A 19,455-nucleotide genomic window follows, 5' to 3' on the forward strand; every position below is an offset into this window, starting at 1 on the left:
TGGGGGGAGGGGTGAAATGTGTGCACAGAACTCGTGGAGATTAACCGGGACTCCTGTGTCGGGCAGCTGTGCTGGCTTCCACAATGCTCGGTCTCAAGCACGCCACCCTAATTCGGCTCTGGCACAGCATAACTTTTTTTAAATTAATACTTTTTAAAAGTATTTCATTGTCAGTTTGGCCCAAAACTACACATCTGGGTATCGTTATTGGGAGTTGTGCAGTGTGTTTTATTGACAATCGGATCAGGAATTTGGAAGCTCTCATGAAAAAATGTGAGGCACATGCATACACAGTCACATTCACATGGACGCATGGACACCCAGGCGCTCTTCCACCCTACACCGCCCCTGAAACCTGTATTTGAACACCAGATTTCAGTAGTGCTCTCATGCCCACACGGTCTACATGAACAAAGACAAACATCCCCCGTGTAGCTTTTACTGTAATCTATATTTATTTTGCCAGGTAAGGCCCACCAAGCTATATAGTTATTTTTCAGAAGTGACCTAGCGATCACAAATGGTAGCTCAACGAAGTGGCTTATTACGTGGAAATTTCTAGCAGCCAAATGTTCTAAACGCATGTTGATTCTAAATGTGGAGGGAAAAACTGGAGGACCCAGAGTAAAAATTCACTCCACCACGGGGAGAACATGCAAACTCCAAATATACAGCAGGTGTCAGTGTCAGGATCATAGCCACAACCTCCTGTATACCAGACGAGGCATTTAACATCTCGCCACCCTGTTGCCTATTGGAGCAAGTGCCGTGAGCCAGCAACTATGAGGGCTGACACGGCACACTGGGGGGGGGGGGGGGGGGTGGCCAACACCACGCCAGGCTGCCTTTGTCTTCCCAGCGCTGATGCTCGCACACCATAGTAGGTACTCATTTAAGGCAGATTCAACCTAGGGTGGAGGCCCAAGACAGGTTCAAATGTTATTTGTCGTGACCGGGAATCGAACTCTGGTCGCCGGTATTAGCGCAGAGTGCCAACCGCTGCGCCAACGCTCCCCACAGACACTTGCCCTCCTACTATCGACACTGAAAGCTGAATTTGAACCCAGGATCTCGGTGGCACTGGCTCTGTCTCCGACCCCCTTCCCCCGCCCACACCACTCCGAGCCATCCCGTTCACCTCCTGTTGGAATAATCTCATTCTCCTGGTCACATCCGCCATGCAGGTGCGCGCCGTGGACTGGCACTTTGAGGACGCAGAGGGTGGCGATTGCGGGGAGAAGCAGCGTTCGATCCTAGACTACCTGGCCGAGAATCACTTCCACCTCGTCATCAACCTCCCCATGCGCAACGCCGGCGGGCGTCGCCTCTCGTCGTTCGTGACGCGCGGGTACCGCACGCGCCGCATGGCCGTGGACTACTCCGTGCCGCTCATCACCGACATCAAGTGCACCAAGCTGTTCGTCGAGGTGAGACGACGACGATGATGATGATAGTTTTGCTTTATTTGTAAGGCGCCTTCCACTCAAGGCGCTGATGTTGATCGTGACAGCGATGATGTCGGTAGGTAAGATGATGATGAGATTGGGTGACGCTGGGGGTTGACGGGATCACGTGGGCCACGCTGGTAAGTGTGGATTAGTCGGTGGGGGGAGTAGGGGGCGGGGAGGGTGGTACAGGCAGGACCAGTTCAGATATCGTTTGCCACTGATGTTAGCCATGACTGAAAATCAAAATCGGTCTCTTGCAATCATAGCTCAACACATTAACGAACGCTGCCTCCACACCACAGGCAATTTGAGTACATCAAGTAATGAAACTAATTTTAAATGTGCAATTTAATGCATGCAACATGAGCATGTTAATTTACTTTAATTACTGAATCGGTCAATTGTTACCTACCTGCTGTGAAATAACGCTGTACATGGTGGGAACCCGGAGCGCACGGGGACACCTTCATGCGCCACTCGGAGGAGAAGCGCCGCTGCCGGCTAACCGCGGCTTCCTGCTTGCAACCCCTGACCCCTCCCAGGCGCTGCGTCTGATTGGCGGAGCCCCCCGGGTCAAGACGCACGTGGACAGCATGACCGCACAGAGGATCGTCAGGCTCCCAGGTGCCGCCCCCGCTTGCGTCCTGCCAACTCCTTCCCCCCTCCGGCTGGCAATACCAACAGCCGCCATTTGCCACTTTGACGATGACGTCACCATGGCGCTTATGCCAGGCCAGGTGCACTTTGAGGCCACGTGAAGTGTCGAAAGGCTCGCTGACAGGAGGTCACGGGACAGACGCAGATGCCATGGGTTGACTGGTTGAGATGACTGGCAGATGCACCAGCTTTGCCCCCTCCTGTGCCAACCTTTCCTGTATTTTAGCTACCCGGCACTCTGCTCGTTGTTCTGAGCGTCGCTACTCTGCCATCCGTTGTTGTTGAAGGGCGACTGCTTCCAATTGACCAATAACCGTAACGTTCTTCACGGGCCTCCTTCATAGGATATGGCTCGCATCCATCTTCACACCAGCGGAGGCAAAACCTTCGACCCACGGGCCTGGACACAGCCCTTGACTTAATTTGAAATGGCTCGCGCCACACGAGTCCTCCTACTTCTCTAAACGTCCCGCAAACGATGATTGTCCGTCACCGCGAGCATCTTGGTTGCACTAATCGGACACTGTAGGACATGTTTCCGACCTGGTACTGCCGCGTTTCTAATGTTAGCACGCTCCGGTCACTTCTGTCACGGAGAGGACCTGTTGGCTATGACAGAAGTGATGGCGTCCGGAAATGTGGTCACATTTTGAGGTAGGTGTTAAGACTTCGTTCTATCAATCGCATGTTGCCATGTTCGCTGCGCCACGTTGTTGCTGCTGCTGCTCCTTGCCCCCTCCGACCAGGCCTCATGGACGTGCACGTGCACCTGCGGGAGCCGGGCGGCGAGCATAAGGAGGACTTCTGCTCGGGCACGGCGGCGGCGCTGGCCGGTGGCGTGACGCTCGTGTGCGCCATGCCCAACACGAACCCCGCGGTCACCGACCTCGACTCACTCGCCGTCGTGCAGAAGGTGGGTCGGTTAGACGGCCTTGAGCTATGATCGGCGAAGAGCCCATTTGACCAACGGGGTGGGCGGGGCGGGATTGATTGTAAGCACTTTGCCCCATGCACTCCTAGCCTGACCCAGGAGAAAAGGGGGCGGCTGCAGCGCGAATAAGAATATCCGACCATGCGCCAGGGTCTGTTTTGTCGCTGGCGTGTCTGTAGTGCACATGATCAACGTAAAAACATCAATACTCGCATATACAGACACATGCTTGCGTGCACACACACACACACACACGTTTGACACCATGGAGGCAGTCAGTACAAGTGTGGAAATCCTGCCGGACTGGTCTGGCATGGGTCTAAGCTCATGTCTTGCTACAATTATTTGTAAAGGTATGCCAATCACATGCTGATGTTATAGTTGAGTTTATCAACAAGATTTTCAAGCAACATGGCACAATCGAGATGCAATACAAAGGCGGCGGTAGACAAAAAACAATCGTTTCTCGAGTGAGTTGTCAGGATGCCCCACCACCACTACCACGATCACCGTTGTTATTATTGTTGACGAGCACAGACTCGGAATGCGAACTGCGTCTGGCAAAGAGGAGACGAAGCCTCGATCATCCGCTCCGGTGTCGCCTTCTCGAGGAGCCGCGCACAGCTGATGATGGATGCACCGTTACTGACCGTGTGCGGGCTTGTGCCCACGAATGATCGTCATCGGTTCCTCGAAGTTTGTATAATGATCACGAAACGAACAACGAACGAATGATTGACTTGGTGATATCGATTGTTTTATCGTGGCATGGCAGGCGGCTCGCGCCGGCGCTCGCTGCGACTATGCGCTGTTCGCCGGCGCCTCTGTGGAGAACGCGGCGTCCGTGCGCGATCTGAGCGGCGCCACCGCCGGCCTTAAGATGTACCTCAACGAGACGTACTCCGCCCTGCGGCTCGACAACATGGCGCACTGGATGCAGGTGAGGCTGCTGCTTTCACACGATGGCGTCGATACAATCGGTCGGAGGAGTGCTTTCGCGTGTGCGTTGTTGAGTATGTATGTGGAGTTATGATTGTGTGTGTGCGGTTAAGGTGGGGAATGGTTGTGTAGTGGTTCTGGTGTAATGCACTACGAATCCAGCGATTCCGAGGTTCGATACTTGCTCACGACCAATAACTGGTAAATATTTGAACCGGTCATTGGCCTCCCCTTGGTGGACTTGGCCTTTAAATGAGTACCTGGTGCAGTGTGTAAATGGCGCTGGAGAGACAAAAGTGACCAGGCATGGTGTCTGCCACCCACCCCATGGTGTGCTGTGTTGCCGGCCTTCAGGACTTGCCCCAACAGTTTGTTAAAAGGCTATATGGGGGGGGGACCTTTGTCTTCGCTTTGTTTTATTATGGTCATTATGAGTGGTCCATACCTTTGTGTCGATGTTTGTGCAGGTGTATTGTCTAGTGTGTGTGTCAGAATGATTGTGTGCGTGCAGGTATATGATTGAGCATTTGTACTCGAGCGAGTGCGATTCTGCTAAATATTTCCGGGTGTTGCCTGGGTATAACTCATTGATCGAACTTGCACGCATCGCAACGAGCGCGTGTCCGCCACGTGGTTGTTTGTGTGCGTCTCCGCGTGCCGTGGTGCAGCACTTCAAGAGCTGGCCGCGGGACCGCGTGATCGCGGTGCACGCCGAGAGGCAGACGGTGGCGGCGGTGCTCATGGTGGCGCAGCTGCACAAGCGTTCGGTGCACGTGTGCCACGTCGCCCGCAAGGAAGAGGTGCGCAGTCGGGAGGCCGGGGGGGCCGTGTTTGGTCGTCGTCATCGTTGTCATTTTTTTTTCTGTAAAGTGCTCCTCGTTATTAGCGAGGGATTCGTTCCGAAGATGCTCAGTGAATAGAACGTTTTGCGGATTAATGATAATACATAAGATATGAAATGAAAATTGGCATAAAATTAACGTGAACAATATTTTGTTAATAAACATTAAGTAAATTAAAATAAATATCACGGTATTAAATAGTTTATGATTGAACTTTCTTTAACCATCACTATCTCATCACATTCTCTCGCATCACTTTTATTTCATAACTTCCTTCCTTTCCCTCTCTCGATGCAGTCGTGTAAAGTTCCAGATGCGATTCGCGGATAGCCAAAATTGCGGCTAGCACGTCCGTGCCTAACGAGGGGAATCCTGTCCTTCACAACGATCGACCGAGTGATTTGACCGTTTAGACTGACCTGACCGATTGACTTCCCGATTCTTCTCTTCTCCACGCCGCATTTCCTGCAGATCCTACTCATCCGCGCCGCCAAGGAGAGTGGGCTGGATGTCACCTGCGAGGTGGCTCCACACCACCTCTTCCTGTGCCAGGATGACCTGGAGGTCATAGGTCAAGGCCGGGGTCAGGTTCGGCCAGAGCTGAGTACGCGAGAAGACATGGAGGCGCTGTGGGAGAACATGGACATCATCGACTGCTTCGCTACGGACCACGGTTCGTGCATTTTAGTGCCGACTGGCAGTCGGATGACAACGATGGTGGTGATGTTAATGAATGTTGGTTTTGGAGTTGATGATGACGACACCCTCGCTGGCCCTCAGCATTCAACCCTCACTCCTCCAACCCCTTGCTATTTTCTGCTCGCCCTTCACCCCACTCCCCTGACCTCTCCATTACACAAACCCCTGACCTGCACACCCCCCCCCCACGACCCACTCTTGATCCTTCCTCAATCCTCGTCCGTCGTGAATTAACCCTCAACCGCCCCCTGGGCCCGTGGCTGTCTCAGCTCCGCACGCGGTGCAGGAGAAGGACTGCGCGTCGCCGCCCCCAGGCTTCCCGGGCCTCGAGACGATGCTGCCGCTGCTGCTCACGGCCGTGGGCGAGGGGCGACTCACGATCGACGACCTCGTGGCCCGTCTCCATGACAACCCCCGCCGCATCTTCAACCTGCCCAAGCAGGAGGACACCTACGTGGAGGTGAGCAAGCAACTTGACCCCACCTTTGTTTCACCAGCACCGTGTCCCATGGCCGCCAAACGGCAGCAGCCGCTGCTGGCGGCGTTAACGACGTGCCAATGAACGTCGATTTTGATGTTGATTCTCGAGCTCGCGATGTGGCCAATGAATCGGCGGGTGTAAGAATCGATGCCGTTCTAATTTGTGTCTGTGTGTGCCTTATGCAAGTGGATTCGCGCCACCTGTGCTGCCACCATAGGTGCTGCCCTTTGCAGAAATGTTTAGAAAAGAATAGATTCTTGAATCCAGTCACTGCAACTTATTGGATTTCAGAGGGAGGCGAATCGGTAACTACTAAAAAGTTATAACGCAAACACACTGATCGCATTGGTTGGCAGGATAATGTGGGGGTTTTGTTTATTGAAATAATAGAATTTCCAGTTTTGCCAAATAACTACACAGATCTGGGCATTGTTTGTAAGTTGTGTGGTGAATTTCACCATAAATTGGTTTCAGGATTTTGTAGTGTTTTTGTCAAAGTATGGGAAGGGCAGGACTGACGGCTCGCGATTGCTTGTGGCCCAAGAAGAACCTCGTGTCCTCCGATACATGCCGGAAGGGAGAAGATGGGAAGTTTGTACAGCCAGACATAATATTCCCAAGGCCCAGCAATGAGTAGTCCAAAAACGGGCTCCTTTGATGCACATGCTGCCTCAGTCACACGCTAAGGCGTCGTTTCTTCCCGACTCTCTGCTCCGGCACAGGTGGACATGGACCAGGAGTGGGTGATCCCTGAGCACATGCGCTTCACCAAGTCGCGCTGGACTCCGTTCGCGGGGCGCAGGGTGAAGGGGATGGTGCGACGTGTGGTGCTGCGGGGGGAGGTGGCCTACATCGACGGGCAGGTGGGTCGGTGGGCGGGCGGGCAAGTGGCGGCAGGGGAGCAGTTTGCTGGTGGCAGTTAATTTTGTTGTAATCTTTTTTCCTCTTGGGCTATCGGCGTCTCGTCGTAAGATGAAGTATCAGTCGGAACTTCCACATGAAACAAGGGCACCGCGCACTGCACATTCCCACACTTCGTCCTGCTTTGGAGATTTTGATTACGTGGGAGTCAAGCCAATATTTGGCTCGCGGCTGTAATTGTGTGAGCGCGTACGTGCTTTGTGTTGGACACGCTGTCTGCGATGACGGAAGTTGTAGCAACGTCACTGCAGCCTCGAAGGCTCTGACCCACCTCTTGGGGCCACGTGCGCAGGTGTTGGTGCCGCCAGGGTTTGGGAAGGACGTGCGGGCGGCATGGCCGTTGGCCCCCTTGGCTGCCTCCGCGGCCGCCGCCACCGTCATCACCGCGGCCGTTGCCGGTGTCGCAGCTCCCGCCTGTCCCTCTGCCAACGTCGTCCCACCTACCAAGGTGAGTTTCCCCAATCCTCGCCAAAACAAGCCAATTCCTCACCCTGAAAGTCTCACACCGGTCATGCGGCCTGCTCCACAGGTTCTGTACCGGCCAGCCAACTCCTTACCCTGAGGTCAAGCCGGTGGGCACGTTGGCCCCATGTAGATATAGTGTGCGACAGACTGTGTCGCACGATGTCAATGAGCGGGCCCCCCCTGACTGGACTCGACGGTGGTGTTGATGAAGCGGCTGTCGCCGAGCTTGGCAAGACGAGTTGACGATAATAAAATAAAACATGAATAAACCCACAAAAAAGTGATTGTCCACACAGAACAGGCTTTTGTTGAGAAAGGCAAGGTCAGTGGACTTGGGCGGAACACTTCACGTGCAGGGATGATGACTGGTGGTTGAGATTAACGATGGAGAAGGGAACGCAGAGATGGAGCAATTTCAAATCGGCTCGTGTCCAAGAGTAAAATGGGTTTTGTAGCATTGCAGGGGCCCAGGAGAGATGGCGAGGACTTGCGGAGGCTTTATCCAGTTGGTGGATGGTTGACGACAATCAGAATTGCAATGTTTATTTAGACTGGAGGAATCCGATGAGCTACGAAGCTTTTTTTAAACTGATGTCCAGCATGGGGCAGGTCGGCAAGTTACAACAGCAAACAAAGGATTGGAGTGCAAAATAGAGGAAAGGGCAAGTAAGTGACAATTGATTTTTATAATTATACAAGTGATTTTATCAAGCTTGGGCACAGCGGCAAAAACCAACAACGAAACAGTCCCAGACCACACCAAGATAACAGTCCCTCAATAAAATGTCACGTTAACATTGAACTTTAGATGATGGTGGATAACCTCGTTAACACACCTTCGATTTGTCTTTCCCATCAGGTGGCTCCCATGAGCCCCCGTCGTGCCGTGAGGATGCAGTTACCCCCCCGCGTCCACCGCTCATCCGATCCAGGCTCCCTCCTTCCTGGTAAACCCCATGACCCCCATCGCATCGCCGGTGACCCATCGCCCAATCAGATTTTTTAAACCGTTCCCCTTCCCCAAATGCACCCACGCACACATGCAATTTTTTTAATCGTTTATTTGTTTGTCTCTTTGCTTGTTTTCTCGTCCATTATTAATTCTCTGTTTCGCTTGTTTGTGTATGAAAATTTGTCTTGTCATTCATTAATTCACTTCCGTTTGATTGTTTTTGACTTAAAAAAATATTGCTGTGATTTAATCTGTCAGAGGTTTTTATCGAGATTTTCTCCGTCATCTGAAATGGCCTCTGAGCGTTTGTTTTGTGCATCTCTGAAACGAGCGTGGGGGCGGTGCTCGCCTCCATCCGGTGGACCAAGCCAGTTGTGTAAATGCCACATGACCATGTCGAGGGCCGGTCTCTCCTTGGCGACAAACACTGTTGGCTCCCCTGTATATCCGTGTCGTCGACTCGCACCTTCCAGCGAGGCGGGTAATATTTATCCCTAATTTGTGTGTAGAAATCAACAGTGGAACGTCCTGTGGGGAGTGGCCGCCTGCCATGGAAATGTGGAATTTCCATCACAGCCTCGGCAATGCCGTTGGAGATGAGCGCTGTGCCAATGCTTGAATTGGCCCACATAAATTTTTTGTTCAATTAATGCTGACCGAGAGACGTCTTGACATTCGATTTAACTGAAACCACGGTGGCATTCTAACATGCCATGATAATAATGGGACCATGGTAACAAAAGCCTTTGTAACAGAAACCATGGCAACAGAGGCTGTAGCTTCAGATGATGGCGTTGGACCACACTACTGTCTGTGTTTTGCACAATGAATGTTGACGTTTCCGTTTGCCTCTTGATGATGAACTCTACTTTTTGAATTGTCTAGCTTGTAAATGAAATTGGTTGTTATTTTTTCATGTTCATCGTTAACAGGCACTGTTAATGTGTGATTTAACATGCACAAGTGTCAGTCTATACACAAGGGGTGTAAATATTCGTGAACCAAACATTTTACTCAAAAGGACGATCATTAATGCAGCATTCGTTGTGAATGGGCTAATGTAAAATGGGACGGCAATGAAAACCATTTGCGAATTATCCGTTCAATAGCGCCAATTAAGGGTGGATTTGCATTATGTTATGGTATTTTCTATAAATCAATCCTGTTCGCTGTTGCCACTATCAACTCGTCAGAATTGAGCTTTTGAAAACCAATAACCAATTGCGAGCGAGTAGTTCCTCAGTCAATTTTGAGGGAGCGCCTTTCATTATCATCCAATCAGGAATTGGCTATCTTTACCACCATCTAATCATGGGATAGGTATCTCAATTTCATTAACCAACCAATAGGTTGTGATCTTTCAAAACATTTGCTCAATTACACTCAACGAATGGTGCCTTCCAAACCGCCAACCAATCGTGAGTCGGCAGAGGTGTTGCATGTTAAACATATGACATAGTATCTAATTGTCTGTGTAGCACGACATTTAACCCCAACCATCCATTGTCGTTTTGGTTTTTACTTTCGAGTACAGCACCTTTCCAAATTCTCACAAATTGGCTAGCGCACGATGTCACTACATCGTCGTAATCTTCGTGATCCTCATCATTGCTCCGACCACCCAGCCCTGGTGTATATGGTGGCACCTGTTGCTTCCCGGCGTTGCCACCCGGTAGCATGAAATAATGGTCGCCGTGTCGCCGCATCGTGCCCGCGCAGTTGACGGCGACACCAAGGAGCGGAGCGTCACGAAACCCAGTGAGCAGGAGCTGCCCAAAATTGGTACTTGTGCCACGTCGCCACCGCCACCCCCCACCCTCACTACCCTCTTCCCGCTCACCCGATCGCTCCCTCACTGGCTGATGCGGCCTCGTAACAAAAGCCACGCTCCCTCCTGACGTGGGGAACCACCTAGGGATGTATCGATTCGCTAGATAATTTTTTTCAATAGATTCTTAGGCTCACATTGCATGTATCGAATGGTGTGCGTGAGAATCTATTTACTTGCGATGTTTGCGACTGATATATTGTGCCATTCCGGATAATGGAGTGGATCAGAACTGTGCAAACGAACCAGGGGGAGGCTGAAAAGAGGTGGAGGAAAATAATTAATAATTTAATGGAATTGTGATCCCCAACTCCTGACAAATTCATAGAATCACCAGAGGATGAATGCATTACATGCCTTTATCGTTTCCAATCCATATATGTTTATCATTTTGTGATACCACTATAAGTAAATGCCGACGGGTTTGTACTAATATAGTCGGCACATTGACCACTCTAGTTTAAAATAATGTATCATTCGATCATGTTGTCTCTCGAGAACTCGGCTCAGGTGCTGTGAACTTGCCTGTCCAGTTTGAGTCCAAGTTGTAAATTGTATACAGTTTTGTTTTAAAAGGTTGGCCATGCATCATCCTTGAATTCAACTTAAACCGTTCTCATGATTATCGGGGGCAGTGGTATTTCGTGCATGGGACAGTGTTTGTGTAAACGTGTCGAATCTAATGGGGGGGGGGGGGGTGGGGGGGGAAATTACCGTGCTTTATAACTGGATCTGTTTTAACATCCTTGGCTTGCTATTTTGACTTTCCAATCTCTTGCTTTCTTGTCTGGCTTTATTTTTCCCTTCTATGGTATTTGCTCTTCCTGCATACAAATATGTTGTATTGTTTGACTAAAGAGAGGAGGCCGAGTTGCTCTGGAGCTTTAGAAAAGCTATTTGCATACAGGAGATTTTGACGGTTTAAATGCTGGTTCCAATGATCAGTGATTTTAAACCGGGTTGACATTTGATGGTCTTAGCCCAGCCTACCAATGGCTTGTTCATTTTATTTTTCACTCGACAATATCCCAGGTGTTATATGAGCATTACAAAAATATGAGCTCAACTTCCATGCTACCAACATTTCTCTGGAGCGGGGCTCGTGGGTAAGTGCTTCCGTGTAGTGCTTGTGGACAAGAGGTCACTTGAAGAGATCTCAGAAGTAGTTCTGTGATGGCTCCTTCCGCCGGCCATTCTCAAACACTGGGCAATGCATTGCTCATGGGTCCTTCGTTTCATGGCACGATGCCGATGGCACAATTGGGTCACAATTGCCCAAAAACGATAACCTCCATTTTTAAAATATGACTTGGGCCCTCCTTGACCTTTTTTTTTCTTCCAAATAACGTTTCGTACCTGTCCACCACCATTGTCTCTCACGGTCATCTCTCTCCAATCCCATCCCATCCCCATTAATCACGACCTCCCCTTGAACCTCCCCCGCCCACTCCCAGAGCACATCCTCTTCCTAGACGGTGGAGCGGCCCCGGTGCCGACGACCTCCACGCTGCCTCGCCTCGCCCTGTCCCCGCAGCACCCGTCGCTGGCCGCCGCAGGGCCTCCCTCTTCCGTGTCCCCGCACCAGGCGGCCACGGCGGCCACGCACGGCCTCACGGGCCAGCACATCCTCTCCGTGCGGCAGTTCTCCAAGGATCAGGTGGGCTCGGGGGACAGTGGAGATCGTCTTTTTTTTTCTTTTTTACCCACGATGCTCCGGGGGGGGAAATGTAACTGCGATCGTAGTCGGCAGTCTTCGTCGGAGACATGTTCACGATGAGCAGCTGCGACAACTTGTACGCCAGTGGTACAGCAGGGTTCTTAAACTGGCTGCCCGTGGGTCGTGTCTGGCCCATTAAAAGGCTCTTGGAGTGGCATGCAGAGCTATGGCGTGCCAAGAGATGTGGCTTACGGAGACGCATTTTAGTGAGATGACAGAGATAAACAAAGAGGGAGATGAGAACCTGCAGACTAGGTCCAGATAAGCGAGAACAGAAGCACTAATGCCAATATGTTCAGGAGTAAAATGTCGATGCCTGCGAGCCACTAAGAGAGGGCTCCAGGAGAGGGTTTGTCGTTTTGCTATTTCTCCTCCGTTGAAGAGGAGTGCAGGCGACAGTGGTTTACTTTATATGGTTCGTAGTTTGCGTTGCAAGGCCACAGTCGCACTAGGGCGGCTTGTTCTTGAATTTTCCATTCATGAAGGACATGTGTGCAGCGGCCTGTTTGTTGTACCGGTCACAACAAGGGGGAGGCAAGGTTGTGGGGGCTCAAGATGATGGCGCTTGCCAAGTTGGCCCTGGTGTGACATCGTCCCAACCCCGGCGCTCTGAATGAGCGGTTGTTGTGTCCCCCCTTGTGTTGCAGCTGTCGCATATGATGAACGTCGCTCACCACATGCGCATGATGGTTCAGAAGGACCGCAGCCTCGACTCCGTGCTCAAGGTGGGAGCGGGTGGGATGGCGGGCAAATCATGTCAATGTGGTGATTGTGATAGTGGTTATTACATTTAAATGGTGTTCATTGTATGGGGAGGAGTGGCACAGTGGTAAGTACTCTGGTACAAACCCAGCATACAAAGTTAAATTCCGGTCACGACTAACGTCGGTGATTATCAACGGGCATCGCTAGTTCGTCTCGGCCTTAATTGTGTAGGATGCGGTGTGTAGAGTGTTGGCGATAGAGGTGGCCGGACATCAATGCTGTGGCTACACGATCCCATCGTGCATCTTTCTGGCCTTACTTGGTCCTCTAACAGCAACTGCCACAGAAGCCTGTATGGCTACATTGGTGATATTTGTCTTTGGTTGACAATTGGTATTGATGATGATGGCGTCGGTGAGGGTAAATGATGGTCCTGGTGGCGTTACCAATTATGGTGGGAATGGAACTGGTTAAGATAACAATGGCTGTGGTGCAGATGATAGTGCCTATGATGATGTTAGTTTTTGTACAGAAGGTGGTGATGTTGCTGGTTGCGGGAATAACAATAATAATAATAATGATGGTGTTGCCATTGGTGGGACAATTTTTGCGACCCTGGTGGTGTTAGCGACGATTTCCAGGTGTCTCGGCACCGGCGATAACTGCGCGTTGCGGTGTGCGTCTGCTGTGCGCAGGGCAAGGTGATGGCGTGCATGTTCTACGAGGCGAGCACGCGCACCAGCAGCTCGTTCACGGCCGCCATGCAGCGCCTGGGCGGCAGCGTCATCACCTTCTCCGAGGCCACCTCGTCCGCGCAGAAGGGCGAGTCGCTCGCCGACTCCGTCACCACCATGTCCTGCTACGCCGACGTGCTCGTACTGCGCCACCCAGCTCCCGGTGCCGTTGAGGTGGGGGCCGCATCGCTCGCTTCGCTCATTCATTCACAGCCTCCTCGCCCCAACTGAGCTCTCTGACCCTGTTAAATGCACAACCCCCGAGTACTGGGGTCTACAATGTTGGGTTTAAGGTGCGGGGGGTTTGGTGTTGAGGACTAAGGTTCAGCTTGGACTTTAGTAAGAGGCTGGAATGAAGTGTAGGGGGCTGTGCTGTTGTACAGGCTCGGCAGGAAGTCCCCTGTACACCGATCCCTCAGGCTCACAGTGGTAAAGGCGTAATCGGGACTTTATGCTCACCCTGCATACGCACACTGGGATTTGTGGGATAGCAGTGTGGGTTGGTGTTTTACTATCAAGTCTGGTGAGTGTAATAGTACGCAGAGCAGTGCTGCGTCTGAACTTTGCTGGTGTAACCGTATGCCGATATTTGTAGAAGAGACGCGGCTAAGTCAGGGCACGGTTTGACTCCACCACCACGTCTCCCTCAATGTGCAGATGGCGGCCAAGAACAGCCGGCACCCGGTCATCAATGCGGGCGACGGCGTTGGGGAGCACCCGACGCAGGCGCTGCTCGACATCTTCACCATCCGCGAGGAGCTGGGCACCATCAACGGCATGACTGTACGTCCGGCTGGAGTCCCCACCCTGCATACGCCTAGAGTTGGTCGTGAAGGCCGTGGCCCGGGTTAGCGACACGGGGGCCATCGTTCTGAGCGCGGCTTGGGATAGTTCCGGAGGAGGCGGGGAGTATAAAGTGCGGGTGTCGTGTCTCTTCTCCCTGTGCTGCCTAAAGATCACCATGGTGGGAGACCTGAAGCATGGGCGCACGGTTCACTCGCTGGCGAAGCTGCTCGCGCTCTACCGCGTCACGCTGCAGTACGTGTCGCCCCCAAGCCTGCGCATGCCACCCCGCATCGTGCAGTCGCTCGCCAGCAAGGGCATCAAGCAGGTATGCACGGACAAAGACACAGATCCCCCGTATAGCCTGTTACAGACGCCTATGAAAGCCGGCACGGCACACGAGTGGGTAGGTGGCCAGCACTACGCCTGGCCGTGATGTTTACACATCTCACCAGGTACTTATTTTAAGGGAGACCCAGAACCAGTTCACATAATCGTAACTAGTGTCGGCCGTGAGGTGAATTAAACTTGGGTCCAGCGGGTTCGTAGCGTGGCGTGCCAATTGCTGCACTGCACCTCCCCATAACAGTTCCACACGCACCTGCAACGTATAGACATCTGCACGTCACATGCGCAAACAGCTGCACACACGCACCGGCCGGTTTTGAGTCGGTGGAGCTGTTTCTGACGGGTGAGGTCTCTCGTGAACACCGCCCCCCCCCCCCCCCCCCGGCAGGTGGAGTTGAGCAGCATTGAGGAGGCCTTGCCCGACACGGACGTGCTCTACATGACGCGTATCCAGAAGGAGCGCTTCACCTCGGAGGACGACTACAACAAGGTGCGTGCGGCGGCACCGCCAACGTCTCTCGCGCCGCGTGCCCATATCGCCTCGCGGAATTCGTGCTTTAGAGCTCCTCTTCTCCGTCATCCACGCCTCCACAATGCTCCTCATTCAATTGATCACCTCCCGTGTCCACCCCTCCTTCGTCATGCTTCAGTGGTTCTGTTTAAAGTTTTGACTCTCACTCTTCCCTCGGTCTTCCCCTCCATGCACCGTGCCTCAGTGCTCGCGTCTGGAGTTGGAGGGCTTCCCCTCCCCGATCCTCCCCTTGCAGTGTCATTCCTCGCATTGCTTCAGTTGAAGATTTGACTCTTCCTGCCTTCCCCCCCCCCTGACTGTGTCCTGCGTCAGAGTCATCCTCTCCTCCCCCGACAATGCTCCTGCCTCGGTGTTTGTACTCAGGCGTCTGTGTCCCTTTTTCTCATCCCGTGTCCTCCCCCGTGCCGCTCAGTGCTTTGGGCAGTTTGTGCTGACGCCGCACATCATGACGCGCGCCAAGGCCAAGATGGTGGTGATGCACCCCCTGCCCCGCGTCAACGAGATCAGGTGCGAGCACGCGTGCGCCAACGCGATGGTCACATCATTTGTCATGGCGACGATGTAAGCGTTGATGATCGTGGCTTTGATGTGGCGACGCTGAGTGGTGATTGCGGTAGCGATATTTATGTTGCTGCTGTTGATGATATTGTTAACGATTATGATGAACGGGACGAAATATTATTGCTGACGTTACTAATGATGATGGTGGCTGTGATACAAATGTTTAACTGTGAAAAGGTTATATTCATGATGGTGGTGGGATATTATTGCTGGTGGGACTTGTTACGAGTTGTCGAGCATAGCGACCAACGCACCAAGCGGGCCAGCAGCAAACGGCACATACAGTTGTCATCGATAGGAGTCTCTAAGTTTTATGAATTGAGCAAGATTATAAACAGATGGGGGGGGGGGGGAAAGAGATAGAAGGGATTTCCAAAGGGGAGCAGTAGGAGGGAGGAAGCAGAAAGAGAAGCGTTTTGACCTGCAAGCGTGGTGGTTCAACACGGATGCAGAGGACATTAACGATATCGGAACGTTGAACTTGTTGATACGACGTGAATGCTGATGATCCCTGGATGCGGTTGTGTGACCCCCGCAGCCCGGAGGTGGACTCGGACCCTCGTGCAGCCTACTTCCGCCAGATGGAGAACGGCATGTACGTGCGCATGGCCCTCATCGCATGCATCCTGGCGCGGGTCTAGCACCCGGAGACCCGCAAATCACCAACAGCACCAGGAGAAGACGGGGGGGGGGGGGGGGGGGTTAGTGGTGAGTGGTTGAGTTGTTGAGATGGGTGGGCAGTGAGTGGGGGTGGGTACTTGGTGATGGATGGGTGTGTGGAGGCATGTGGTAATGTGGGTAGTTGGTGAGGAGTGGTTGGTGATGGGTATTGAGTTGGTGAATGAATTGAATTCTTTACCAGTTTGACCCTTTCCTATCAGTTTGTTAAAACAAAAAAACTAATTATGGACTAATAATTAATCATAACACTGCCTGGCTTTTTAATATGGCCACTTGATATTGTCAGATCCCAACTCGTAATGAGAAAAAGAGACGGGCTCTGGCCAACTCCCCTTTTAAGCGTGGAGACACTGAACATTTTTTAGTTACATGAGAGAGCCTCGCCGAGTCTCGATGGCTTTTTTTTCAGGAGGGTTCTGCTTGGGTTGAGTCTACGAGCACTACTTGTTCTCTCTACATGACCCACCAACCCCCGCTCCAGAGTACTGGACCGCAGGCGGCGTGCCACGTGCACCAGATAGGGCCAGCGTTACCCGTCCCAGTCTCCACGTGGCCCCCCTACCCCTCCATCTAAATGGTTGAGTCCACCAGCGAGGTCTGCATCACTGCACCTGGGGTGTTCCATTGTCGTCCTTGATCATGAAATCTCACACCCTGGCCTTACCGCTGTCCAAACGCGACATGATGTTTGACCTGAGCCAGGCGGTGCGAAACCTCAAGACGGTTCATGGCCCAATTCCCGTGGTTTTAGTGACGATCCCATTTTGTCACGCTTTTTGAACCATGTCACCAACAATGGAGAAAATCGCCAAGGTGATCTTTTGTGGCCTTCAATGTCAAGATGTGAATCTGGCCCTTTTAGTTTCTCCATAGTGAAGGTTGTTGGGAAGGATAGAGGATTTTATTTCGGTTCTTTTTTTTATCTGCCTGGCAAGATAATTTCAGAGATGTTGGGTAACGGGGCTGTTGAACCCATGCCTTGATTCCTTTCTTCCTCCCACTGGATGCTATTTTTTTCACATTTCATTGGTGACCGGAGCTGCTATTTGCAAGGCTTGTGCTTACGCACAAGCCTTGCTTGCTTCTGCAAGCAGTAGGGCGTTTTAAGAAGCTATTTAGAAAATGTGCCGAGTCTTATTTTCCACGTATTTTTATTATTGTATCGAATGATTTGCAAAGAAGTCTGCTTTCTTGTGTTTACGTTTTGAGAGAGAGGTTGTAAATTCCATTGTTGTTTAGAAACATGGAAGATGATGGTCGGAGCGGTCCGTCCGACTTTAATAGAAAGGGACTTGGCAAAAAGGAATGGCCTTTAAGCTGATGTGATCGCCACGAGTGGTACGAAATGGTCGCAGGTCTTCACGAGTAATCGACGCGGGTGGCTGCACGGCAAAGTCTATACGAGGTTCCTCTTATTCTTAGGTTTTTTCGGTAAAGTCACGTAGGTAAAACATTAAAATTAATAAAAGTAAAATAAAATAAAAATCACGACGTTTCGGAGGCAACACAAGCTTCCGTCTTCAGGTGGAACCGTCACAGCCACGACAGCTGTATCAAGTAAATGAGAGATTGCAGGAGCTATATAAACTGAGTGGTAGCTCCTGCAATCTCTCATTTACTTGATACAGCTGTCGTGGCTGTGACGGTTCCACCTGAAGACGGAAGCTTGTGTTGCCTCCGAAACGTCGTGATTTTTATTTTATTTTACTTTTCTTAATTTTAATGTTTTACCTACGTGACTTTACCGAAAAAACCTAAGAATATGAATCCTTGCAGTCACGAAAGCTTCAAATCTAGAGGTTCCTCTTGTGGTGATGGAATTGATCGTTAAACAGTGTTGTAGTGCAGCGGTGGCCAATAGACCAAACACTATGATCCATTCTGGTGGATCTCAACGGGTTCTGTGATCCACCATCAGAAAGACAACTACCCTGCCATATTTAACCCTGTAATGTACGAAATACGTAAAGTACCAATGCTATCGATTGGTAGAATTTTTTTTTTTTTCAATGTATGAATTCTTTGAGATTTTTATTTGCCCTCAATCGTACAGAGAATTTTTTGTGCTTGTTAGTGTTGTGATTTGTCCTGAGAACCATAAAAAATCGTTTGCGATCTACGTATTGGCCACCGCTGGTGTAGCGCATCTTGCCATGAAAACCCCAGGTATAAGCTCAAATCTCTTTTCATCGCTTATTTTTCAGAGATCTAATTTCCCGTTAACAATCACAGTTGTAAAGGCAAAGCCTGTTTTTTTTTATTAAAAAGAAATTGCGAAGTTAACTGCACAGCTTGGTAATGTTTGAAAGTACAGATCAACTAAAATAATCAAAACTGAAATTGGGTGTTGCCATTTCATTGCCAGAATCCTATCATTCACCTGCAAGTGAATATGGCCCTCGCTTGTATATGACACAGCAGAGCTATTGAGCAATATAAATGCAATGTCAATTTAGTTGAAGGATAATTTTGGACCTCTTGGTGAGACCAAGATGTCCCTGGTGGGACAATTGTGCTTTAAAATCCAGGCGCCTTTGCTTTTGACTTTGGTGCTTTGGTACATTGGCCAATCCATGTGAATGGTTAACCTTTTTTTTAAACAACTGATGGTACTGTTGTTTGCAAAGATCTTGGTTTATAAGAATGGTTTATGATGTGCTGCCAGAGGCTGTCCTCTTACTCTGCCGATTCGTAGTGTTTAATTGCATATTATAATTTCGGTTTTAAAAATGACCAATTGCTGAATGATGGATACGCTAAGATGTTTAATCGGGGTTTATGTAGGCTGCAGAACATAATGGGATAAACTCATAGTCTACAATGTATGTTCTACTTGAGTAGCAAGCACAGCTGGCGGTGGGTGACAATACTGGTGGTGGTGTGATAAGATGATTTAACACTACACTTGTTTAGTTCCGATGGTTATTAGAGTTCTCATTGAAGAATGACCTCGCCCATCAACCGCCATGCAACCAGAGCCGATAGGCTTGTAAACATGTCACCGGCCAAGCGCTACCAACTCAATAATATAAGAATCGCCACGCAATTATTTCTGCAGGCGAAGATTCGGGAAAGTCTTAACCGAGTCTAGGGAACTTTTTAAAGGAAAGTCCTGCTTGGGGTGTTAAGCCATTTGCTTTGTGGGAATGTATGGTATGTTTCTCCCATGTTTTCTTGTTTAAAAGCCTCCTTAAATTTGTGGTATGATGTTTTCTCACTGATATGTTTTAT

At 50.7% G+C, this 19,455-nt stretch overlaps 1 protein-coding gene across 1 annotated transcript in view; it reads left to right on the top strand.

Moving 5' to 3' along the window:
* Positions 1–16,228, top strand: part of LOC133347615 (CAD protein-like) — a 42,335-nt gene extending 26,107 nt beyond the window's left edge. The window contains 19 exon segments of the mRNA XM_061560039.1: positions 1,185–1,427; positions 1,991–2,072; positions 2,852–3,018; positions 3,812–3,976; positions 4,644–4,775; positions 5,289–5,490; positions 5,786–5,976; positions 6,720–6,860; positions 7,211–7,366; positions 8,243–8,330; positions 10,055–10,117; positions 11,618–11,820; positions 12,528–12,605; positions 13,281–13,493; positions 13,977–14,102; positions 14,275–14,430; positions 14,839–14,940; positions 15,395–15,489; positions 16,082–16,228. Of these exon segments, the coding sequence (XP_061416023.1) occupies positions 1,185–1,427; positions 1,991–2,072; positions 2,852–3,018; positions 3,812–3,976; positions 4,644–4,775; positions 5,289–5,490; positions 5,786–5,976; positions 6,720–6,860; positions 7,211–7,366; positions 8,243–8,330; positions 10,055–10,117; positions 11,618–11,820; positions 12,528–12,605; positions 13,281–13,493; positions 13,977–14,102; positions 14,275–14,430; positions 14,839–14,940; positions 15,395–15,489; positions 16,082–16,184 (2,706 nt within the window). The 3' untranslated portion in view covers positions 16,185–16,228.
* Positions 16,229–19,455: the final 3,227 nt, after the last annotated feature.

The sequence above is a fragment of the Lethenteron reissneri genome, chromosome 26 (assembly GCF_015708825.2).
Source record: "Lethenteron reissneri isolate LAM-NWPU_2019-01 chromosome 26, ASM1570882v1, whole genome shotgun sequence".
NCBI lineage: Eukaryota > Metazoa > Chordata > Hyperoartia > Petromyzontiformes > Petromyzontidae > Lethenteron > Lethenteron reissneri.